Source organism: Stegostoma tigrinum, chromosome 3, assembly GCF_030684315.1.
Source record: "Stegostoma tigrinum isolate sSteTig4 chromosome 3, sSteTig4.hap1, whole genome shotgun sequence".
In the NCBI taxonomy this organism is placed as follows: Eukaryota; Metazoa; Chordata; class Chondrichthyes; order Orectolobiformes; family Stegostomatidae; genus Stegostoma; species Stegostoma tigrinum.
The window spans coordinates 48,563,972-48,589,954 of NC_081356.1; the positions used below are offsets into that span (position 1 = coordinate 48,563,972).

The window sequence follows — 25,983 nt, forward strand, 5'->3', positions numbered from 1 at the left end:
GTAGCATTTCCTGCGGTTGCAGGGGAAGGTGCCGGGTGTGGTGGGGTTGGAGGGCAGTGTGGAGCGAACAAGGGAGTCACGGCGAGAGTGGTCTCTCCGGAAAGCAGACAGGGGAGGGGATGGAAAAATGTCTTGGGTGGTGGGGTCGGATTGTAAATGGTGGAAGTGTCGGAGGATAATGCGTTGTATCCGGAGGTTGGTAGGGTGGTGTGTGAGAACGAGGGGGATCCTCTTGGGGCGGTTGTGGCGGGGGCGGGGTGTGAGGGATGTGTCGCGGGAAATGCGGGAGACGCGGTCAAGGGCATTCTCGATCACCGTGGGGGGAAAGTTGCGGTCCTTAAAGAACTTGGACATCTGGGATGTGCGGGAGTGGAATGTCTTATCGTGGGAGCAGATGCGGCGGAGGCGGAGGAATTGGGAATAGGGGATGGAATTTTTGCAGGAGGGTGGGTGGGAGGAGGTGTATTCTAGGTAGCTGTGGGAGTCGGTGGGCTTGAAATGGACATCAGTTACAAGCTGGTTGCCTGAGATGGAGACTGAGAGGTCCAGGAAGGTGAGGGATGTGCTGGAGATGGCCCAGGTGAACTGAAGGTTGGGGTGGAAGGTGTTGGTGAAGTGGATGAACTGTTCGAGCTCCTCTGGGGAGCAAGAGGCGCCGCCGATACAGTCATCAATGTACCGGAGGAAGAGGTGGGGTTTGGGGCCTGTGTAGGTGCGGAAGAGGGACTGTTCCACGTAACCTACAAAGAGGCAGGCATAGCTGGGGCCCATGCGGGTGCCCATGGCCACCCCCTTAGTCTGTAGGAAGTGGGAGGAGTCAAAAGAGAAGTTGTTGAGTGTGAGGACGAGTTCAGCTAGGCGGATGAGAGTGTCGGTGGAGGGGGCCTGGTCGGGCCTGCGGGACAGGAAGAAGCGGAGGGCCTTGAGGCCATCTCCATGAGGAATGCAGGTGTACAGGGACTGGACGTCCATGGTGAATATGAGGTGTTGGGGGCCAGGGAATTGGAAGTCCTGGAGGAGGTGGAGGGCGTGGGTGGTGTCACGGACGTAGGTGGGGAGTTCCTGGACCAAAGGGGAGAAAATGGAGTCCAGATAGGTGGAGATGTGTTCGGTGGGGCAGGAGCAGGCTGAGACGATGGGTCGACCATGGCAGGCAGGTTTGTGGATTTTGGGAAGGAGATAGAAACGGGCCGTGCGGGGTTGGGGAACAATGAGGTTGTCCAAGTTCTTTAAGGACCGCAACTTTCCCCCCACGGTGATCGAGAACGCCCTTGACTGCGTCTCTCGCATTTCCCGCGACACATCCCTCACACCCCGCCCCCGCCACAACCGCCCCAAGAGGATCCCCCTCGTTCTCACACACCACCCCACCAACCTCCGGATACAACGCATTATCCTCCGACACTTCCGCCATTTACAATCCGACCCCACCACCCAAGACATTTTTCCATCCCCTCCCCTGTCTGCTTTCCGGAGAGACCACTCTCTCCGTGACTCCCTTGTTCGCTCCACACTGCCCTCCAACCCCACCACACCCGGCACCTTCCCCTGCAACCGCAGGAAATGCTACACTTGTCCCCACACCTCATCCCTCACCCCCATCCCAGGCCCCAAGATGACATTCCACATTAAGCAGAGGTTCACCTGCACATCTGCCAATGTGGTATACTGCATCCACTGTACCCGGTGCGGCTTCCTCTACATTGGGGAAACCAAGCGGAGGCTTGGGGACCGCTTTGCAGAACACCTCCGCTCAGTTCGCAACAAACAACTGCACCTCCCAGTCGCAAACCATTTCCACTCCCCCTCCCATTCTCTTGATGACATGTCCATCATGGGCCTCCTGCACTGCCACAATGATGCCACCCGAAGGTTGCAGGAACAGCAACTCATATTCCGCCTGGGAACCCTGCAGCCCAATGGTATCAATGTGGACTTCACCAGTTTCAAAATCTCCCCTTCCCCTACTGCATCCCTAAACCAGCCCAGTTCATCCCCTCCCCCCACTGCACCACACAACCAGCCCAGCTCTTCCCCCCCCACCCACTGCATCCCAAAACCAGTCCAACCTGTCTCTGCCTCCCTAACCGGTTCTTCCTCTCACCCATCCCTTCCTCCCACCCCAAGCCGCACCCCCAGCTACCTACTAACCTCATCCCACCTCCTTGACCTGTCCGTCTTCCCTGGACTGACCTATCCCCTCCCTACCTCCCCACCTACACTCTCTCCACCTATCTTCTTTACTCTCTATCTTCGGTCCGCCTCCCCCTCTCTCCCTATTTATTCCAGTTCCCTCCCCCCATCCCCCTCTCTGATGAAGGGTCTAGGCCCGAAACGTCAGCTTTTGTGCTCCTGAGATGCTGCTTGGCCTGCTGTGTTCATCCAGCCTCACATTTTATTATCTTGGAATCTCCAGCATCTGCAGTTCCCATTATCTCTGATTTTTAATTAGTCATGGATTGAAGACATGTTGGGAGCAATTGGGAAGGAGGAGCTGAGGGTCAAGATGAGATCAGCTGTGATTGCATTAAATGGTGCAGCAGGCTTGAGAGGCTGAATTTCCTACTGCTGCTCCTAATGACCAAAACTTACAAATCTTTTCAGATATTTCTTTAATACTACCAGGACGTCACCAGGTAATGGGCATTCACTAATCTTGTAGTTGGTCATCTTCAGCCTGAGACATTAAAGAAAGTGCAGTAACAATATAAAATTAAACATTCAATATTTTAGTACTTATAGCAAATTAAAATATTAAATTTCATAATTTTATAAATGAAGGATGTAGCTTGCGCTTTTAAAATTACAGAACAGAAACTACACAATTATGTCCTGCACTCCAACGCAAGCTCAGGCAATTATGTTTACACCTCATCGCAAATTCTCATCACCTCAGTTGATACAGAGTTGAGAGTGTGGGAATCTTTAGACAGCAACATGCTAGAAATAATGAGGTAGTCTGCTGTGGGTGTTACTCGGTTAGATTCTAACTGAAGATAGTACTTAAAACTCTTACCTCTGTATAAACTTCACGTACACAAGCTATGGGATCAACCCTCGTTCAATAAAGATTGCAAGAGGCATGATTGGAGTAAGCACCAGGTGCACATAAAAATAAAATTGCAGGATTCCTCAGCCAGGCTAAGGTAGACCCCCAGATAGAGGAGATGGGTGGTTCTCTAATTAAACCCCATAACTTCTCTGGCAAGGAATCCACTGCCATGGACTGCCCTGAGGTCTGGAACATTTGGCCTAGTTGATTCTAGCAGAAGTCATGGTCAAGTATACTTCTTAACACTTGCACATCCTCCCCGGGTAGCACTGAATGTGAGGAGTGTGTTGTCAGCATCAGCCAAAAGAACTGACCCCACTTTTCCAGCCAGACAAGAATCAACTGAATGAATCAGTGATCTGCTCATCTCCAACAGTGGATTGTTAAAGTGCCAGTGTGTGGACCCCAGCCTGGCTGGAATGAGATGAGCAATGACCACACAAGGTGGTGATCCATGGCTGCCAGAATGCAGGAGATATATGCCCATGTAATGTACATGTGGTTGAGTTTGACTCTTCCGCCCAAGGCCCCTCAAAAGTGATGGCAATGGAGTCAAGATGAAAACTTCATCACATGCCCAACAGGTTAACAAACTTGACCAAGTCCCTCAACCTGCTCCTCAATGCTTGACCAATCTGGGTACCGCTATGGTCCCACTCCTTGAGCGTGCGTTTAAAATCTCTTCCCTCTACATGACGATAGCACATTGGCCTTCATTGATGAAGGAAAGATGAGCGAACACTTCTTCAAAGAAGCATCCCTCCCAAGTCTCACTTTCCTTCAGGTTGTCATCCTTGACCCTTGACCCCTCCCATACCATATGAGTGCCACCAAATTGCTTCATTCTCCCAGAGTCGCCACCCCCCAGGATATCCAACAGGGGTCACCCTGAAGGACTCCATTGTGGTAGGTTCTAGGTCAATGGGCATCAGAGGCTCAGGGCCCCACTCCTTTCTTGACACCAGGTCACATAACCCCTTCAGACACGGTCCTTTGCCAGGATGGAGACACCTGGTAAAAATGTCTGGGAGAGAGTAAGGATATCACCTTCCTCCTCACCACCTCTCGATGATCCATAGGGGTCACAATGTCAATGTCATAGTGGTTAGATGGCCTCGGTTTGCCTCTGGGTCGTAATAGAGCAGCAGGAAAAAACACTACATTCCTGAGGTGCAAGATGTGACAAGCTGTGGACACCCAACCTGGCTTTTGTGACTGACAGGAGGGGCAAGAAGCATCACTAACTTCCTTTCAGGGTATCCCCTCACCCACAGAGAGCTGTGCCTCTTCCTGGCTATAACAGTAGCCTTTTGTCTTCTGTCACCCTTTTAGGAGGCTTGTGCCTTCCTCAAAGTCTCGATAAACACAGGAGGCTGGGAGTGGTGAGTCAAGGAGAGACTTTGTAGTTTCTGGCCCCAAATTGGGGCCACCATGTCAAAGCAATGAACGGCAGGAGCTGGTCATGAGTTCCCCACAGTGGGGTGTTGATGCCGAGGGACTGGGCTCACGGTAACCGCAGAAAGGTGTTGCAAATGCAAACACAAGGGCATTTTCATGCTGAGAGACTTTATGTGGGGACCACACTGGGGCACATGAACTAAGACTTGAACACCAAAGGTAATTTGACAATTGGGCAGAGGTGAGTGCAGTAGCCATCATTAACATAGAACATAACAGCATAGTACAGGCCCTTCGGCCCTCGGTGTCGTGCCGACCTGTCATACCGATCTCAAGCCCATCTAACCTACACTATTCCGTGTACGTCCATATGCCTATCTAATGACGACTTAAATGTACCTACAGTTGGCGAATCTACTACTGTTGCAAGCAAAGCATTCCATACCCTTACTACTCTCTGAGTAAAGAAACTACCTCTGACATCTGTCCAATATCTTTCACCACTCAATTTAGAGCTATGCCCCCTCGTGCTCGCCGTCACCATCCTAGGAAAAAGGCTCTCCCTATCCACCCTATCTAACCCTCTGATTATTATATATGTTTCAATTAAGTCACCTCTCAACCTTCTTGTCTCTAATGAAAACAGCCTCAAGTCCCTCAGCCTTTCTTTGTAAGACCGTCCCTCCATACCAGGCAACATCCTAGTAAATCTCCTCTCCACCCTTTCCAAAGCTTCCACATCCTTCTTATAATGCGGTGACCAGAACTGTACATAATACTCCAAGTGCGGCTGCACCAGAGTTTTGTACAGCTTCACAATAACCTCTTGGTTCTGGAACTCGATCCCTCTATTAATAAAAGCTAAAACACTGTATGCCTTCTTAACAGCCCTGTCAACCTGGGTGGCAACTTTCAAGGATCTGTGTACATGGACACCGAGATCTCTCTGCTCATCTACACTACTAAAAATCTTACCATTAGCCCTGTACTTTGGCTTCCAGTTACTCCTATCAAAGTGCATCACCTCACACTTGTTTGCATTAAACTCCATTTGCCACCTCTCAGCCCAGCTCTGCAGCTTATCTATGTCTCTCTGCAACCTACAGCATCCTTTGTCACTATCCACAACTCCACCGACCTTAGTGTCGTCTGCAAATTAACTAGCCCATCCTTCTACGCCCTCATCCAGGTCATTTATAAAAATGACAAACAGCAGTGGACCCAACACCGACCCTTGCGGTACACCACTAGTAACTGGTCTCCAGGATGAACATTTCCCATCAACTACCACCCTCTGTCTTCTTTCAGCAAGCCAATTTCCGATCCAAACTGCTATATCTCCCACACTTCCATTCCTCTGCATTTTGTACAATAGCCTATTGTGGAGAACCTTATCGAACGCAATGCTGAAATCCATATACACCATATCAACCGGATTACTCTTATCTACCTGTTTGGTCACCTTCTCAAAGAACTCAATAAGGTTTGTGAGGCACGGCCTTCCCTTCACAAAACCGTGCTGACTATCCCTAATCAATTTATTCTTTTCTAGATGATTATAAATCCTATCCCTTATAACCTTTTCCAACACTTTACCAACAACTGAGGTAAGGCTCACTGGTCTATAATTACCAGGGTTGTCTCTACTCCCCTTCTTGAACAGGGGAACCACATTTGCTATCCTCCAGTCATCTGGCACTATTCCTGTAGACAATGACGAGTTCAAGATCAATGCCAAAGTCTCGGCAATCTCCTCCCTGGCTTCCCAGAGGATCCGAGGATAAATCCCATCCGGCCCAAGGGCCTTATCTATCTTCACCCTCTGAAAGATTTCTAATACCTCTTCCTTGTGAACCTCAATCCCACCTAGTCTAGAAGCCTGTATCTCAGTATTCTCCTCAACAACATTGTCATTTTCTAGAGTGAATACTGTTGAAAAATATTCATTTAGCGCTTCCCCATCTCATCTGACTCCACACAACTTACCACTACTACCCTTGATGGGACCTAATCTTACTTTCGTCATTCTTTAATTCCTTAAATACCTATAGAAAGCCTTAGGGTTTACCCTGATCCTATCCGCCAACAACTTCTCATGTCTCCTCCTGGTTTTGGAGAAGCTGAAAGGTCTGAAGATAGATAAATCACCTGGTCTAGATGAACTACACCCATGGTTCTGAAGAAGATAGCTGAGGAGATTGTTGAGGCATCGGAGTTGATCTTTCCAAAATTACTGGAATCAGGGAGGATCCAAGAGGAGAACTGAAAAATGCGAAAATGACATGCCTGTTTAAAAATGGAGGGAGCCAGGAAGTGGTAAATTACAGGCCAGTTAGCCTGATGCTGGTCGTTGGTAAGATTTTAGAGTCTGTAATTAAGGATGAGATTGCAAGTACTTGTAAGTGCATAGTAAAATAGGGCTCAGTCAACATGTCTTTGTCAAGGCCAAGTTATGCCTCACAAATTGTTAGAATTCTTTCAGGAAGCAAGTTAGACAAAGGAGAACCTGTAGATGTGATCTATTTAAATTTCCAGAAGGGCTCCAGAAGATGCTGTAGAGGATATAGATGAGAGATAAGTGTCTTTCTGGTTAGGGACAAGGTAATGATATGGCTAGAGGATTGGCTGATTGGCAAGAAAGCAGAAAGTGGGGATAAAGTAATCCTTTTCAGTATGGCAACTAGAAACTAGTGAAATTCTGCAGGGAGCAGTGCTGGAACGACAATTCTTAATGATATACATTAATGATCTGAACAAAGGAACAATTGAGAACATTATTGTGAAGTTTGGACATCACACAAAAATATGTGGAAAGATAATTAGTGTTGACAAGGCAGGGATGCTGCAGAAGGAATGGACAGGCTGGGAAAGTGAGTAAAGAAGTGGCAGACAATATCATATGGGAAAATGTAAGGTTTTGCACTTTGGTAGGAAGAATGGGGAAAGGCTTTGGCACTCTGAAGCACAAAGGGAAAACAAGAGAATCCTGAACTAGGGCTTTCAAGGTTAACATGCAGGTTCCATTGACAGTTAGGAAGGCAAACACATTCAAGAGGGCTAGAATAGGAAAGGAGATGCATTACTAAAACTGTATAAGGCTCTGGCTAGGCCATACTTAGATTACTGTGTATTGTTTTGAGCTGCATACATAAGGAAGAATGTTCTGGCCTTGGAAGGGCTCCAGGGGAGTTTCATAAGAATGATCCCAGGGATGAAGGGCTTGAGGGCCCTGGGTCTGTACTTGGGTGATTAAAAGAATGAAGGAATCTCACTGAAACTTACAGAATACTGAGAAGCCTGGGTAGAGCGGAGGTGGAGGAATTAAGAGTGACGGCAATCACAGAATCCCTACAGTGTGGAAACATGCCCTTTCAGCCCAACAATTCCACACTGAACCTCAGAGCATCCCATCCAGACCCATGCCCCTATAATCCACCTATTCTACACATCCCTGAACACTAGGGGCAATTTAGCACGTCCAATCCACCTAACCTGCACATCTTTGGACTGTGGGAGGAAACCAGAACACCCAGAGGAAACCCAGGCAGGGATGGGGAGAATGTGCAAACTCCACACAGGCAGTCACCCGAGGGTGGAATCAAACCCAAGTCCCTGGTGCTGTGAGGCAGCAGTGCTAACCACCATGCCACCCAAGTGATGTTTTTTTGCAACTGGATGCCTGTGTCCAATGGCATTCCACAGGGATCAACATTGGGGACTTTGCAATTTGTAGTATGTATAAACAAATTAGACTGGAATATAGGAGAGTAGTTTGGTAAATTTGCAGATGATACAAAAATTGATGGGCTGGTAAATAGTAAGGCGGATAGCCTTAGATTACAAGAGGATATCAATGGTTTGACCAGATGGCTGATCAATGGCAAATGGAATTCAGTCTGGATAAATATAGAGCAATGCATTTGGGATAGGCCAACAAGGCAAGGGAATACATTACAAATGGTATGATCCTGGGATATGCCGAAGCTCAGAGGGACCTTGGTATGCATGTCCATCAACCCCTTCAGGTAGCAGAAGAGACGGATAAAGTGGTTATTAATGCATGAGGTAGAGATGCCTTTTTTTTTAAGCTCAGGCATTGAGTTTAAGAGATGGAAGTTTATGCTGGGACTGTATAAAACATTGGTTAGGACACAACTAGGGTATTGTGCGCAGTTCTGGAATTCACATCTTAGGAGGCATGCATTTTCACTGGAGAAGGTGCAAAGGAATTTTAGCAAAAATGTTGTATCAGAGATAATGGGAAATGCAGATGCTGGAGAATCCAAGATAATAAAATGTGAGGCTGGATGAACACAGCAGGCCAAGCAGCATCTCAGGAGCACAAAAGCTGACGTTTCGGGCCTAGACCCTTCATCAGAGAGCCAGGCCCGAAACGTCAGCTTTTGTGCTCCTGAGATGCTGCTTTGCCTGCTGTGTTCATCCAGCCTCACATTTTATTATCTTAGCAAAAATGTTGTCTGGTCTAGAGAGTTTTAATTATAAAGAGACATTGAAGCAGAGGAGACTGAGGGGGAGATTGAGATGTGTAAAATTATGAGGGGCATAAATTGTGTAGACAGGAACAAAGAATTCCCCTCAGGGTGATGGGATCAATGACCAGGGGACGTAGATTTACAGTTAAAGGGCAGGAGTTTAGACAGAATATGACACAAAAAACTTCCTGAAGAGTGGTGGTAATATGAACTGTTTTTGTAAGGTAGAGAAATTATCACAGCACTTAAGTATTTAGATGCCAAGGCATTGTTGCAGCATGGTAGCTCAGTGGTTAACACTGTTGCCTCACAGCACCACAGACCCAGGTTCAATACTAGCCTTAGGTGACTGTCTGTGACAAGTTTGCATATTCTCCCTGTATCTAGAACACAGAACATAGAATGATTCAAGCCCTTCGGCCCACGATGTTGTGCCGCACGTTTACCCCAAACCAAGGGTCTATCTAACCTCCACTGCTACGTTATACAATCATCCACATGCCTATCTAATAGCTGCTTAAATGCCCCTAATGAGGCTGACTCTGCCACCCTCTCTGGCAATGCATTCCACGCTCCTACCACTCTCTGAATAAAGAATCTACCTCTGACATATCCCCAATATCGACTTCCTTTCACTTTAAAACTATGACTCCTCGCAAAAGCGACCTGCACCCGAGGAAAACGTCTGTGGCTGTCCATTCTATCTATACCACTGTTCATTTTGTATACCTCTATCAAGTCACCTCTCATCCTTCTTCGTTCTAAAGAGAAAAGCCCTAGATCTCTCAACCTTCCCTTGCAAGACCTTCCCTCCATTCCAGGCAACATCCTGGTAAATCTCCAGTGCACCTTTTCCAACGCCTCCATATCTTTCCTGTAATGAGGTGACCAGAACTGGACACGGTACTGTAGATGCTTTCGTATAAAATCATAGAATCCCTATAGTGTGGAAACAGGCCCTTCTGCCCAACAAGTCCACACCAACACTCAGCGCACCCACCCAGATCCATCTCCCTATAACTCACCTAATCTACACATCCTTGAGCACTATGGGCAATTTAGCATGGCCAATCTACTTATTTTTCATGATCCTGCCACCAGCCTCGTTACGTGCATGCAACTGGACCCACATTCCCCACTTTGGTCAGAATCCAATTCCTGTTAACTCTCTAACATATAATAGCAACTCTGTGTTACATTGAAGCATCAGCTGAGATTAATAGGGCTTGAAGTCACAAGCTCCTGTCTTGGGCAATGAGGTAATCTGACATTTGATTTCTTGTTTTTATATCATTAACACTGTAGTATTGTAGTGACAGAAAGCCTGACAGTACCTATTTGCTACAGTCTAAAACTACCCCTATATCATGTGCTCAACATTTTCAATGTATAACTGGAGCATAACTTCATGGCTCTTGAACTCAATCCCTCTATTAATGAAAGCTAACACACCATACATCTTCTTAACAACTCTATCCACCTGTGTGGCAGCTTTCAGGGAACTGTGAACATGAACCCCAAGATCCCTCTGCTCCTCCACACTGCCAAGAATCTTCCCGTCAACTCTGTATTCTGCTTTCAAGTTTGTCCTTAGAAAATGAATCACCTCACACTTTCAGGGTTAAACTCCATCTGCCACTTCTCAGCCCAGCTCTGCATTGTATCAATGTCCCTTTATAACCGAGAAAAGCCCTCTGCACTGTCCGAAACGTGACCCACCTTTGTATCGTCCGTGAACTTGCTAATCCACCCTTCCATTCCTTCACCCAAATCATTTACAAAAATCACAACTAGAAGAGGATCCAGAACAGATCCTTGTGGTACACCGCTCGTAACTGAGCACCATGTTGAATATTTTCCGTCCACTACCACCCTTTGTCTTCTAAGGGTCAGCCAATTCTGAATCTAATTTGCCACATTTCCCTCTATCCCACGCCTTCTTACCTTCTGCATGGGCCTACCATGGGGCCCATTATCAAACGCCTTACTTAAATCCATGTATACCACATCCACTGCTCCACCTTCATCCATGTATCTATGGTTTCCTCCCACAATCCAAATATGTGCAGGTTACGTGGATTGGCCACGCTAAATTAACCCTTAAATATGCAGGGAAAGTGGGTTAACTAAATTGTACAAAATGCGGAGGAATGGAATTTTGGGAGACATAGCAGTTTGGATCGGAAATTGGCTTGCTGAAAGAAGACAGAGGGTGGTAGTTGATGGGAAATGTTCATCCTGGAGACCGCTTACTAGTGGTGTACCGCAAGGGTCGGTGTTGGGTCCACCGCGGTTTGTCATTTTTATAAATGACCTGGATGAGGGCGTAGAAGGATGGGTTAGTAAATTTGCAGACGACACTAAGGTCGGTGGAGTTGTGGATAGTGACGAAGCATGCTATAGGTTGCAGAGAGACATTGATAAGCTGCAGAGCTGGGCTGAGAGGTGGCAAATGGAGTTTAATGCAGACAAGTGTGAGGTAGGAGTAACGAGAAGGCAAAGTACAGGGCTAATGGTAAGATTCTTAGTAGTGTAGATGAGCAGAAAGATCTCGGTGTCCATGTACACAGATCCTTGAAAGTTGCCACCCAGGTTGACAGGGCTGTTAAGAAGGCATACAGTGTTTTAGCTTTTATTAATAGAGGGATCGAGTTCCGGAGCCAAGAGGTTATTGTGAAGCTGTACAAAACTCTGGTGCGGCCGCACTTGGAGTATTGCATACAGTTCTGGTCACTGCATTATAAGAAGGATGTGGAAGCTTTGGAAAGGGTGCAGAGGAGATTTACGAGGATGTTGCCTGGTATGGAGGGAAGGTCTTACGAAGAAAGGCTGAGGGATTTGAGGCTGTTTTCATTAGAGAGAAGAAGGTTGAGAGGTGACTTAATTGAAACATATAAAATAATCAGAGGGTTAGATAGGGTGGATAGGGAGAGCCTTTTTCCTAGGATGGTGACAGCGAGCACGAGGGGGCATAGCTTTAAATTGAGGGGTGAAAGATATAGGACAGATGTCAGAGGTAGTTTCTTTACTCGGAGAGTAGTAAGGGAATGGAACGCTTTGCCTGTAGTAGATTCGCCAACTTTAGGTGCATTTAAGTCGTCATTGGATAAGCATATGGACGTACATGGAATAGTGTAGGTTAGATGGGCTTGAGATCGGTATGACAGGTCGGCACAACATCGAGGGCTGAAGGGCCTGTACTGTGCTGTAATGTTCTATGATAACTATGGTAAATGTGGGGTTAAAGGGATAGGGTGGAATGCTCTTTGGAATGTGATTGCACATTCAATGGGTCCAAAGGCCTCCATCTGTACTGTAGTGTTTCTATGACTCATACAACATTATGGGCTAGAAATGTGATCAGAACAGTTAGGTGGTTGTTTTTGTACAGTGCAGATTTCTGCAGACATCGATAACACATCAAATACATAAGCCACATGATACTTACAGGAAATTATCTGCTTTTATTAAAACCAAACATGAACTCTACAACCAACATGCTGTAAACATTGCTTTCTTTCACACCTCATTATAATTTGACAACCTATATTTGATAAGGTGGACCACACCAGTATAAAAAGAGGGAATTATACAAACACAATTTTATAATTGCCAAAACTGCTCATTAAATTACACACTACTTAACATTCACAAATGATAAACCTATCTATAAATGCTGTAAAACTCTGCTTCTTGTACTGTACATTTGATTATGGAAGTAGTGGCCAATTTCTTACCTTGATGAGTAGTGAATTAATTTACACACACATTGTCTGTTCATGAAAATTGTCTATATTTTATACATTATAAATTATTATATCCAATGGCTGTTGCAACTTGAAAATGTTTCAGATGAAATGCACTCCTGGAAGAGCAAACACCAGCTTATTCTTTACATTTCAGGAGGCTGCCATGCTTGCCAACTCGCCTAGTTTACATCACAACATTTTTCCCTCCTATAATATGACTTTTATGATCAAGCTTTGCTTTTTGCTGCTAGTTTGTCTTTGAGAAAAAGAAGAATGCAACAATGTGACTGTATCATAAAGAAAGTCTCCTGCATCCGGTAAACTTTCTTGTAAAATCTCTCAGAGATAGTAGAAGCTGTCAATGCTGGAGTCTGAGATAACAAAGGTGTAGAGCTGGATGAACACAGCAGGGCAAGTAGCATCAGAGGAACAGGAAAGCTGACATTTTGGGTCTGGATCCTTCTTCAGAAAACGTTCAGAAAATTTTCTGAAGAAGGGTCCAGAACCGAAACGCCAGCTTTCCTGCTCCTCTGATGCTGCCACGTCTGCTGTGTTCATCCAGCTCCACAACTTGTTGTCTTGTAGAGTCACCTGCTGAGTAAATCCGTAACTAACCATCCACTGAATCAAGCAACCCAGGAGGTTACACATTAAGTGTCTGATCTACACTGAATGAAGCGTTGGCAACTGCAACAGGTATCCATGCCCTTGGTCTGAAAAAAGTGGAAAGAATCGGCCAATCTCAGTCTTCATCTAAGGGCAGTATTCTCTGCTGGACAGTGCTACATGAGGGAAAGATCAGGCAGTACTGATGCTCTCCAAGTGAATAATTTTATTAACTGGGTTTCCAAATGAGACCTTCGCTTGGATGAGATTGGAAAGGATGCTGCAACCCATAAACTGAACACTCAGTATGAATCTAGCCCCTTTAAGATAGTAAGGAAGAAAATGAGGAAAAACACAGGTCTGAAAGAATATGTTCAAACAGCAGTTACTCTGCCATTTAAAACATATGCAGAAGGGAATAAGCACTGTATTCGGATTTACTAAGCACCAATAAGCACAAAAGCAGCAGAGGGTCAACATTAACTGTCAATATTGCAATATATTGGTTTACCATTTACTTACATTCTGTTTAAAAAGGGAGGGAGACAAAAGGTAGGAAATTATAGACCTATTAGCCTGATCATGGTCATTGGTAAGGTTTTAGAGTTCATTTTAAGGATGAGATTACAGTACTTGGAAGTGGATGGTAAATCGAACCAAGTCAGCATAGCTTCATTAAGGGGAGGTCATGCCTGACAAATATGTTAGAATTCTTTTAGCAGATAATAAGCAGACTAGACAAAGGACGGCCAGTAGATGTGACTTATTTGGATTTCTAGAGGCCTTTGACAGGGTGGCATAAAGGATATTTGTAAGATCAGGGCCTGTGACATTAAGAGCAAGTTACTGGCATGGATAGATGATTGGATGATTGGTAGAAACCAGAGAATGGGATAAAGCGGTCTTTTATAGTAAGGCAACCAGTGACTAATAAAGTTCTGCAGGTGCCAGTGTTGGAACCATGACTATTCATGTCATACATTAATGATCTGAAGAAAGGAGCAAGTGCATTGTTCGTAAGTTTGTAGATGACACAAAGATAGGTGGAGGGACAGGTAATGATGAGCAAGCTCAAAGGATGCAGAAGAACTTAGACAGGTTAAAAGAGTGGGCAAAGATATGGAATGCAATGTGGTAAAGTATGTAGTTTTGTACTTTGATAGTAAGAAAAGAGGCATAATTGTTTTCTAAATGGGGAAAAGGCTTTGGAATTCTGGAGTCAAAGATCAGGATTCTCTTAAGGTCCACATGCAGGTGTTCTTCGCAGTTAGGAAGTTAAATGCAATGTTAACGTTTATTTCGAGAGGGCTAGAATACAATAGTAGAGATGTACTGTTAAGGCTGTATAATTTTGTGGTCAGACCACGTTTAGAATATTGTGAGAAGTTTTGAGCCCCATATCGAAGGCAAGATGTGCTGGCCTTGGAAGGAGTCCACAAGAATATTGCCAGAAGCTCCTGCGAGACCTGCTGAGCTTTTCAAGCAACTTTGTTTTTGTTCCAGAAGAATATTATTGGCTGAAGGGCTTGTCATATGACAAACAGTTGAGGACTCTGGATCTGTACTCAATGGAATTAAGAAGGATATGGGTGGAATCTCCTTTAAACTTACAGAGTACTGAGAAGCCTACATAGATGATGTGGAGAAGATGATTCCATTAGTAGGAGAGACTAGCGCCTGAGGTCACAGCCTCGGAGTGATGGGACAACCCTTTAGAACTGAGATGAGGAGGAATTTCTTCAGCCATTGGGTGGTGCCCATCTGTGGAAATCACTGCTGCAGAAGGTTGTGGAGGCCAAGTCATTGGGCGCATTTAGTATGGAGCTAGATAAGTTCTTGATTCGTAATGTGATCAAGGGTTTTGGGGAGAAGGCAGGAGAATGGGCTTGAGAAACACGTCAGCCATGATGGAACAGTGGAGCAGACTCAGTGGGCCAAATGGCCTAATTCTGCTCCTGTTTATTATGGTCGTACATGACATTATCTCTTAAGAATTCACGTAAGAGATTTCTGATTGTAGGATGGAGAAGAATTTACGATTGCAATGCATACAACTATGTAAACAGTATGCACTATGTACTCAGGTATCTTTGAAAGGGGGACGAAACATATACACAGTGCAATTCACATAGCTTTTTAAAATATACATGATTATAATGGAGAGATCCACGCAGTCTATGGTCTGAAAATCAGGATACAACAAAGTCATTGCAACAAATTACTGCAGGTTGTTTAAAACGAAAATCATAATTTACTTTATCATTAAAGCTTGTATGAACAGTAATATAACATCTTTGGTTCTTGATTTGATTAGAACAAGCCAAATGCACTGTCATATTAAAAATCATTAAACTATAGGCACTTGACAAGAAAGTTGTTCAATTTGATTTTCTACCTTGTAAACTGCTTCCCACAGGTCTGGTCACATTCATTTTATTAGGCTTAAATAAACTGCATTCATTTTGTTTTTCCTTGCCTTTTGGTACATTTGAGACTCCATGATTCCCTTCACTGAGAATTTCCATACCTCCAACATGCATTCTTAACAAATTTTTCTGTCAGGAGTGACAAAAAATGGTTAAGCCCACTAAATTTTACCCATGTTGATACAAAAAAAGTCCAGAAACTGAATGTACAAAATCATTAAAAATATAATCACAAGGGGAAAGTATTATGAAACAACGTATTTCAAATCCACAGTGTAATTAGTTGAAAAATCTCAAACAATTGCTCTATGCATCTTTGCTGAAAAAAGACCTTTTCTTAAGTCAAAGCTTCTAGTCTTGAAAGAAACACAAATGTTGATTGCCAGATGAAAAGCTTCAAGAAAATATGCATTTTTCAGCAACATTTAAGTTTTGTGTTATCAAACAACTAGAAATGCATTTTTCTTCATACTGGCATGTGACATTACGAAGTTTGACATTTCTTTTATAACCTGTGATAGACTGATATTTTTCTTCGGAGTGTAGAATAGTAATTGATCTACGCACAAATGATTCATATTTATGAATTAAACTTCACAATATTGCTAGCACCTTTCACAACCTCTTGTACATACTTAAGTGAAGAAGTTTCCAAAAGAACAAAAAAGAGTTGTTTTTATCAAAATGATCATTCATTAACCCTTCACTATAAATCAGGCAGAAATTGGTTGGAATATTCAGATAATGGAGGTCCCCTGTCTCTTAACATTGATCATGGACTGTTGATGAATGTATCTAAAGTAAGTGTAATATTTTCATAAGGTTGTATCCCATACTGAAAGTGGCTTTGAAACAGATTTGCTTACAGGCACAAATTTTGATCAGAATATTACTTGGGATGCAACATGTTGAGTGCTAAATTGAACATGGGGATAGATGCATCACTGGAAATGCTGCTAAGTATTTTGACACATGAGGTCTTATCTTTCCAACTTCCATCTGTTAAACATGACTGGCATGATGGTAGGGAACTCGCAGCGGTTGCCTCTGTCTGAATGGAATAAACCACAGGATCTTCCAGCGGGTGCCAAACACTTCTGAGAAGGTCTGTTGCCATGGCTTGCTGGGCTTCAATCTACAGATAACAGCATTTGTAAGAGGCAGCACTCACAGTGAATATTGTAGCTATGTTAGAACAATAGCTTGACTGATATAGTGCTGTTTGCTAACTACGACCCAAAAAGTGTTTAATATTAAATCTTAACCATACTAAGCACATGATATTCTACATGAAACAGTGAAATGGCGAAAAGTACATATTTGAAGCAGACTATCAAACTAGATATAATTGCATATTTTGAAACAATAGCTTGAAAGAGATTTCTGAAGAGCTGGTAGAGTCTGTTAAATGTGCTCACAGAGCGTATGTACCCGTAACACTAATTGTAACAGTCATCTTTTCAGATATAAAGCATAGTACTGGAAAATCTTCCCTTTGATTGGCTTTTCCACAAATTATTTCTGTATTGTGTTAAGTGTTTTGTGTATTTCTTCGTGCAGTCCTTTAATGATTAATTGGATGCTGATATTGTACTTCAAATGCTTTAATTATAAAAACATGGTTATTATAAGTTGCTCACTTTAAGCATTTTGATACTTTAATTTACAATATCTAATTTCCCACATATGGGAATAAAACAAATTACTTTTTTAACATGGTATTGAAAATTAAATGTAATGAATCAAACTAACAATTTAGTGGATTAACACTTCTGCCAATACACAAACATCTTCCCTAGGGATAAAGAAATAGGAACTTCAATAATCTCCCTTCAGTACTCACGTCTCATCAAGATTGCTTGACATCCTTTCAATGGTTGTCATATCCTGTTGGCAAAAATATTTTGAACAACATTAATAAATAATTTTCGTATATATTTTGGATGCAATAGTTTAGGAAGATGATTTTCGCATGTTTAGTAAATAGAGGCCTACCTTATAATTTAAAATAATTAGGCCATTTGGTGTTGTTGTAATAGGTTTTATGTCTATGGAAGAATGGGACATAGCCTTTCTGTGCTATCTTCCACACAATTATATCAGAATGTCTTAAGGCCTCACTATCCATTCCTACTGCTCTCACTGGTTCACATTGCAATGGCATTTATTCCAACATCTCTGATTTGTTAGCTCAGAGTTTGTGTTAGTTAGGACAGCAAAATAATTCTTATTTGTATCAAATTGTTTTCCCATTTATTTTGATATCCCAATGTGAAACATACTGATGACAGCAAGATGAAAGGCTCCCATAAAGTTTATTCAAAGATAGCAAGAACTGCAGATGCTGGAGTCAGAGTTAATACAGTATGGAGCTGGAGGAACACAGCAGGCCAGGTAGCATCACAGGAGCATGAAAGTTGACGTTTCTGGTTGGGTTCCTTCTTCAGAAATGGGGCGGGTAAGGGAGCTGGGAAATAACCAGAGAGGGGGAGCATGGGGCTGTGGAAGGTAGGTGGAATGGTGATAGGTGAGTGGAGTTAGGGAGTGGTGGGGATTGGTCAGTTGGATGGGAGGGTCAGATAGGTGGGAGAGAAGATGGGCAGGTTATGTCAGGTCAAGGAGGCAGGGGTGAGACGGAGGCTTGGACATGGGATGACACCATGGGTGGGGAGATATTGAAACTGACGAATCTCATGTTTAGGCCAACGGGCTACAGGCTCCGTGGGCAGAATGTGAGGTGTTGCTCTCCTGTTGGCTGGTCGTGGCATTGAGACACTGAAGGAGGCCCAGGATGGACACGTCACCCAGTGAGTGGGAGAGGGAGTTAAAACGGTTGGCAAATGGAAGGTGTTGTTTGTTGCATACAGAGGGCAGATAGTCTACAAAGCAGTCTCCAAGTCTACGCTTGTTCTAACCCATGCAGAGGAAGGCCACATCAGCAGCAGTGGACACAGTGGACTAAGTTGACGGATGTGCAGGTGAACCCCTGTCTGATATGGAAAGTTTGTTTTGTGCCTTGAATGGAGTTGAGGGGGGACACATAGGGGCAGGTGTAGCACTTCCTGCAGTTGCAGGGAAAGGTACCAGGGGTGCTGGGGTTAGTGGGGAATGTGGAGCAGAGGAGGGAGTCACAGAGAGAGCAGTCCCTATGAAAGGCAGATCAGACCCCAGAACCAAAGAAACCTCCTCCTACCGGGCGCTCGATCATAACCCCATCCCTGAGCAGCAAACCATCACCTCTCAAAACACTCATAACCTCATCACCTCAGGTGACCTCCCACTCAAAGCCTCCAACCTCATCATTCCCCAAACCTGCGCCACCCATTTGGAGGGGGCGAAGGGCGTGGGTGGTGTCCTGGACGTAGGCGGGGAGTTCCTGGATGAGGGAGATAAAACGGAGTCAAGGTAAGCAGAAATGAATTCAGTGGAGCAGGAGCAGGCAGAGGCAACTGGTCAACCAGGACAGTCAGGTTTGTGGATTTTCGGGAGGGGATAGAAACGGGTGATGCGTGTTTGGTGAAAGATGAGATTGGAGGCAATGGGTGGGAGGTCACCTGAGGTGATGAGGTTATGAATGGTTTGAGAGATGATGATTTGGAAGTCGTGGGGGTGGGTGAGGTCATGATCGAGGGGGCGGTAGGGGGAGGTCTGTCTGGTTATGCAGTCGGATTTGTCTTTAGTTGTGGAGTCAGAACTGCCTTCCATAGGGACTGCTCTCTCTGCAACTCCCTCGTCCGGTCCAAACGTCCCACTAACCCCACCAACCCTGGCACCTTACCTTGCTACTGCAAGAAGTGCTACACCTGCTCCTACACGTCCATTCATGGCACAAAACAAACATTCCATCTCAGAAAGGGGTTCACGTGCACATCTGTCAACTTGGTCTGCTGTATCCATTGCTCATGACATGGATCCTCTACATCGGTGAGACTGAGCGTAGACTCGGAGACCATTTTGTAGAGCATCTGTGCTCTATACGCAGTAAACGACAACACCATCCATTTTAACTCCCCCTCCCACTCCCTGGGTGACATGTCCATTCTGGGCCTCCTTCAGTGTCACAATGACAACACCTGCCAACTGCAGGAACAACACTTCACATTCTGCCTCAGGAGCTACAGCTCAATGGACTAAACATGGAATTCACCAGCTTTAAAATCTCCCACGCCGATCTTCATCCTATGTCTGACCCTCCCTCTCATCCCCCCCTCCTTGACCTGAGACAAGGTGCTTATCTTTTCTCCCACATATCTGCCCCTCCAATCCCACTGACCAATCTCCACCACTCCCTAACTGCACTCACCTATAACCACTTTCCTTCTTCATCACCTCCTCTCTCTGTTTATTTCCTAGCTCCCTTCCCCTTCCCCATTTCTGAAGACCGAAATGTCAACTTTCCTGCTCTTCTGATGCTGCCTGGCCTGTTGTTTTTCTCCAGCTCCATACTGTGTTGTCAATAAAATCTATAATTTTTTTGGCAATACTCAAGTTCTGTACAACCAAATGGTTATTAACATAATGACTTAATTGTTTAGCTTTTGCACATATGATTAATGTTGTTCTACTTTTGCAAAACTGAGAGCACATCTTTTATGGAAGGATAGTGATGGTAAGGACGTATTAACAATGTACTAGTTCCAGAAACCCATAAAATGTCCATGACAGTGGAATTTAATTAATAAATAATATACTTGTTTTCTGGATTTTAAAAAGTAAATGCACCCTCCCTTCACCATTATTGCACTGAGTAAATGTCAGTGATCCAGTACTGCCAACAATGTGCTTAGTTGGTTTTGCTTACAATAAACTTTCTCATCTTCATTCATTGACTTAAGAACCAGGAGTATGTAAAATTAGCTGGATATATGCTGGAGCAACATCTTCCTGGGCTTCAAATATTGATTGAAAACTTAACTCGTCTGATTGACATCAAACAAGCAAACTGCTGGCAATCTTAGCATCCCAGTCTCCTCGTTGTATTGAGCATTCCCATCTGCTTGCTAAATGACACACTTGCAAATAATGAGACCATAGAGAATGAGGCACACAAACTGATCAATGCAGCTACAATCCCCTTGAAAATGAGGAAAAAATGGCAAAAAAGACAATAATGTAGGAAGATTGAAAACCATAAAATCCATGAGGTCAAGATATGTTAAGTGATTTTAGTTAATGATAAAACCACACAGCAAAATTGGGTTATACGAATAAACTATTACTATTAGCTCCACCGAGGGAGAATAACACACAAGCAGCAAGTGGGATTAATACACAGGCAGCAAATTAAATGAATCACAAAGCCATTGTGCAGGTATAGCAGGTGGTAACGAGGAAAAATGGATTTTTGGCACTTATTGCACAAGAAATGGAGTGTGAAAGTAGAGAGGTGTTGTTGCAACTGTACACGGCATTGGTGAGACCACATCTGGAGCACTGTACACAGTGTGGTCCCCTTACTCGAGGAAGGATGTAATTACATTGGAGACAGTTCAGAGAACGTTCACTAGATTAATTCCAGATGAAAGACTTGTCTTACTAGGAGTTTAGAACAGTTTAAAAGAATGAGATGAGATCTAATTAAGCTACATAGCTTGCTAAAGGATATTGACAAATGAAATGTAGATCAAATGTTTCTTAGGGGTAGCAGATTCAAAACAGAGATGAGGTGGAATTACTCTCTCAAAGAGTCTTGAATCTGTCAAATTCACTACCCTAAAGTACACTGCATGCCTGGACACTGAATAAGTTTAAGGAGATAATGGACAGATTTTTAATTAGCAATGGGGTTAAGGGTTATGGGGAGCAGGTCAGAAACTGGATTTGAGGCCATGATAAGATCAGTTATGATTGCATTAAATGGCGGAATTAGCTCTATGGGCTGTATTGCCTACTCCTGCTCATGGTTCTTACGTTGTAAAGTATACAACCGATTCCTACAAATTTAAAAAACCACAGCCAAAATTAACAGGAGCTTGTGTTCATAATTACAGAGAAATTACTGACTGTACATTTTTAGGCATTGTGCTGCAAGTTAACAAGCCACTCTGTCCAAGGTAAACAAAGACTGATCGAGATATGTGTAACAGTTGAACCATCTTGACATTGCAAATTTTGAAGGTGACGCTAAGAAGAAAAGAGAAAAAAAGTCAGCATGATAGAATGATGCAGTTGTGGGCAGTACATTTGTCATTAATGTGTGTGATGAGTAACCACTTTGGCAAAAGATACACTACATTTTGGGAACAAATTCTTGTACTTAGAATTGCCACATCATTCAACATTGTCAAATAAACAGTGGACATATGGATGAAGTGTTCATTCCGTCAAAGTAATACAAAAAATTATAGGCTTACTTTTAAAATGAGTGATTCAAGGATACCTATTTCACGAGCGTGTTCGGCACATAAGTTATGGCACTGAAGGCAATTTTATCCATGAGGAGGATTCAGGTATGGTTAGAAGGTAGCGATTGTGGCCACAAAGAAATAAGTACACATTTTATTTTATTGATCCACTCCTATTTAGTTCTTATATTACTTGATTCAAAAACAAAACCACAGTTCTGGAAGTAACTTTATGCAGACACAAATTCCTTCATATCTGGGAAAGTTATTGGAGACCAGATCCAATCTGTCAGCATGGAGGGGTAGGAAAACAAGTTGCTTTGGTTGGGAGGGAGTGGAGGTGTGTTGGAGGGTGAAGAAAATACACCTCTTGTCAGAATGGATTTGTGGCATTGACATGTTCTGGCCCTTTACAGTAGGTGGGCACACCATGCACTGCTAACATATTGGATCTTGACTACATATCTGAATCACAATTTTTTTTGAACATTTTACAAGAGGTAAAATTAAACATTAGGTAATAGAATAGGTACAGGCGCAATGGGCTGAAAAGCCTCCTTCTGTGCCGTAATAATCTTGTGATTTTCCATTTTACCCACATTTCTTCAGTGTGCCTAAGCACTGTCTTAGCTGTTAATTACATTGCTAGGCAGAATTTAATGTTGGTGATGACAGATTGTCTCTGAGCTGGAGTATGGGCCAAAATCTCCATTGCCTCTACTTGTAAGGGAATTAATTGTCAACCAGGCATTTCTCTCCAATTTTGGTGCATCAGGAACAATCAGCACTCCACTGCTCATTAGTGCCACTGAGAATGGTGGCAGCTACCAGTAAATGCATCTTTCAGAGGCTTTGAATTATCCAGGGTCACAAATGAGTGATCGGGGGATGGGACCACTGGCTATGTGCAGTGTCAGAAAAATGGCTGGTTTGTGGATGTCAGTGGAGCCCCCTTTCCCCATGCTCAGTGCCTCAATCAGGTACTGAGTGCCTTTGAATGAGGACTCTCGCTCTTCATTGAGAGACTGTCTAGCAAAGCTCCCCACCACAACTAGTTGAATACTCGCAGCAATGTGATAATACTGTTTACAAGCCTTTTCATCTTCAGCCTAATAGGAGGGGATCAGGGAGTTGGTACAACCACCACCGCCCACCTGACTAAGTAATATACCCTGCGTCAAACACATCATTGTGAGAAGATGGGAAGGTTGCATTTCATTGTTATTTCTCTAATGCTCAATTTTCATTTATTAAAGGTACTATTATATCATTCAACAGTTAATATGACAACACTTACTCAACCAAGTTAATTAATTAATTCTGCCATTTCCTTTGATTCTACTAGAATGCCCATCCACCTCCTCATGCCCTGTTCAAAATTGCCGATCTTAAATGTTCATCAGCTTAACCTCGCCACAGAGGCTGAGTGACCTGCTATATTTCCCACGTGTTTGTGCACTTTTTGTTTCACAATCCCATCATTTAATAAGTTATAAACCCCATTCCCTCGCTATTTTCTGCAAATAAACTGGTGCTTACCCAGCTACCATGAGTTTTGAGGAAGTGTCACTGACCCAAAACGTTAACTCTGACCTGCTGAGCTTTTCCAGCAGTTTATGTTTCTGTTCCTGATTTACGGCATCTGCAGTTCCTTTGGTTTTTATTTAATGAGTTATCCTTATTATATATTGTATTTTATATTATTAAGCATTATATGATTTGATGATATAATTTGAATATATGATACGATGAAAATGATTTAGCTTTGAAGTTAATTCTGGAACTGATTTAGTGTATTATGGCACAGGAAAAATCAGGTGTATTTTACTCTAATGTAATATCTCACTCTGTTACAGTTGTTATATTTTGCTCCTGTGCTTTAAAATGATCATTAATGTAGACCTTACTCAAAACTGATCCTGTTGTACAAATCAATCACTGCTTGCCTTTCTGCAGCTGTCAACCTCGATTTTTCAAGTTATCCCCAAAGGCTGTAAGGGGATAGCTCAAGATAGGTCCAGTATTGATTAAAAGCATCATGCAAAAATGAGAAACATACTTAAAATCCCACAATTAACTCTCTTTCCCCAGATGGAGGTAGTCAAGGATTTGGAAGGTGCTGTATAAGGATCCCTGATAAATTTGTGAAGTGCATGTTGTAGATGGTAAAAGCTGCTGTTACTGATCATCAGCAGTGGATGTTTTTGGATGTGCTGGCAATCAAGTGGGCTATTTTGTCCTGGATGATTTTAAGCTTCTTGACTGATATTGAAGCTACTCTGTTTGATTTATTGCTGTTACATGTACTTAAGTACAGTGAAAAGTTTTGTTGTGTGAACATTACTGGCAGATCACAACATAGGTGGACTTACAGATCACAGGGTGTTTAGGCAGAGCGAGGCATACAAGGTCATGGCTGCACAGAAGGTACACAAAAGCAAGATCAACATTATATTGGAAATTAGACAGGTTCATTCAGGAGCCTAATAAAGAATGGAAGAAGCTATTCTTGAACTTGATGATATACATGCTCAAGCTTCTGTATCTTCTGCCTGGTGGATAAGGTTGATAAAGAATATTACTGGATGGGAGGAGTCTTTGATATTGGTAGCCTTTCAGTGGCAACAAAAAGTATAGACTGAATGCGTGGATGGGAGGCTGGATTCGTGATGGTCAGGGCTGTGCACACAACTTTCTGTAGTTTCTTACGGTCCTGCGTTGCTGTACCAAGCTGTTGTGCACCCAGATAAAGTGCTTTCTATGGTGCATCTGTAAAAGCTGGTGAGGGTTCTTATGCACATGCTGAATTTAGATCATAAAATCATAGAATACCTACAGTGTGGAAACAAGCCCCTACGCCCCAACAAGTCCACACCGACCCTCAGAGCATCCCACCCAGACCCATTCCTCATAGCCCATCTAATCTACATATCCCTGAATATTACGGGAAATTTAGCATAGCCAATCCACCTAACCTGCACACCTTTGGACTACAGGAGGAAACTGGATCACCTGGGGAAAACCGACACAGGCATGGGGAGAATGTGCAAACTCCACACAGACAGTCGCCTGAGGGTGGAATTGAACACAAATTCCTGGCACTGTGAGGCAACAGTGCTAAGCACTGAGCCACTGTACCACCCCATTTCCTAAGCCTCCTGAGGAAGAACAGACGTTGTTATACCTCCTTGACCTTTGCATCTATGTGGGAAGTCCTGGACAGATTATTGGTTATCATCACTCCTCAAAACTTGACACTCTCGACCCTCTCCACCTCAACTCCATTGTTATAGATAGGGGTGTGTCCTTCTTCACTCTTCCTGAATCCAATGATCAATTCTTTTGTTTTGTTAACATTCAGAAAGAAATTCTGATCAGTGCATCAGAACACTAAGCATTCTATCTCCTTCCTGGATTCTGACTCATCATTGTTTGTCATTAGGTCTACAATGGTGGTGTCATCAGGAAATATGTAGATGGTATTCGTGTGAAATTTGACCACACAGTCATGAGTGTATAGGTAGCACAGTAAGAGGCTATGCTAGGTATGACTCCAACCCTCAGAGAGTTTGCTGCCCGGTTGCCACTGAATCCAATTTTGATAGGGCTCCTTGATGCCACACTCAGTCAAATGCAGTCTGGATGTAAGGGTTGTCACTATCAGCTCACTATGGAGTTTGGATCTTTGATTCATGTTTGAACCAATGCACGATTGAAATTGACCAATGAGATCAAGTGCACAGTGGCCTTGGCAGAACCCAAACTGGGTACCAGTTGAGGAGGTTATTGCCAAGTAGGCACTGTTTGTTAGCATTGTTGAATGACACCTTCCATAACTTTACTGATGATCCAGAATAGACTGATGAGCTAGTAATTGGCTAGATTTTGTCTATAGGATACACATGGGAATTTTTC

General features: G+C 43.5%; 1 protein-coding gene across 8 annotated transcripts in view; it reads right to left on the reverse strand.

The window, feature by feature from the left end:
* Positions 1-25,983, reverse strand: part of zdhhc21 (zinc finger DHHC-type palmitoyltransferase 21) — a 252,814-nt gene that overhangs the window by 98,978 nt on the left and 127,853 nt on the right. For 4 of the 8 annotated variants that reach the window (XM_048528121.2, XM_048528124.2, XM_048528120.2 and 1 more), the window contains 2 exons: positions 17,568-17,611; positions 13,196-16,859 (listed from right to left, as the gene is read on the reverse strand). In XM_048528121.2, coding sequence (XP_048384078.1) covers positions 16,727-16,859; positions 17,568-17,611 — 177 coding nt within the window. In that variant the 3' untranslated portion in view covers positions 13,196-16,726. Of the gene's footprint in view, positions 1-13,195; positions 16,860-17,567; positions 17,612-21,732; positions 21,848-25,983 lie in introns of those variants that run through there. The other 4 variants (XR_009445568.1, XM_048528125.2, XM_048528122.2 and 1 more) reach the window with 4 other exon arrangements.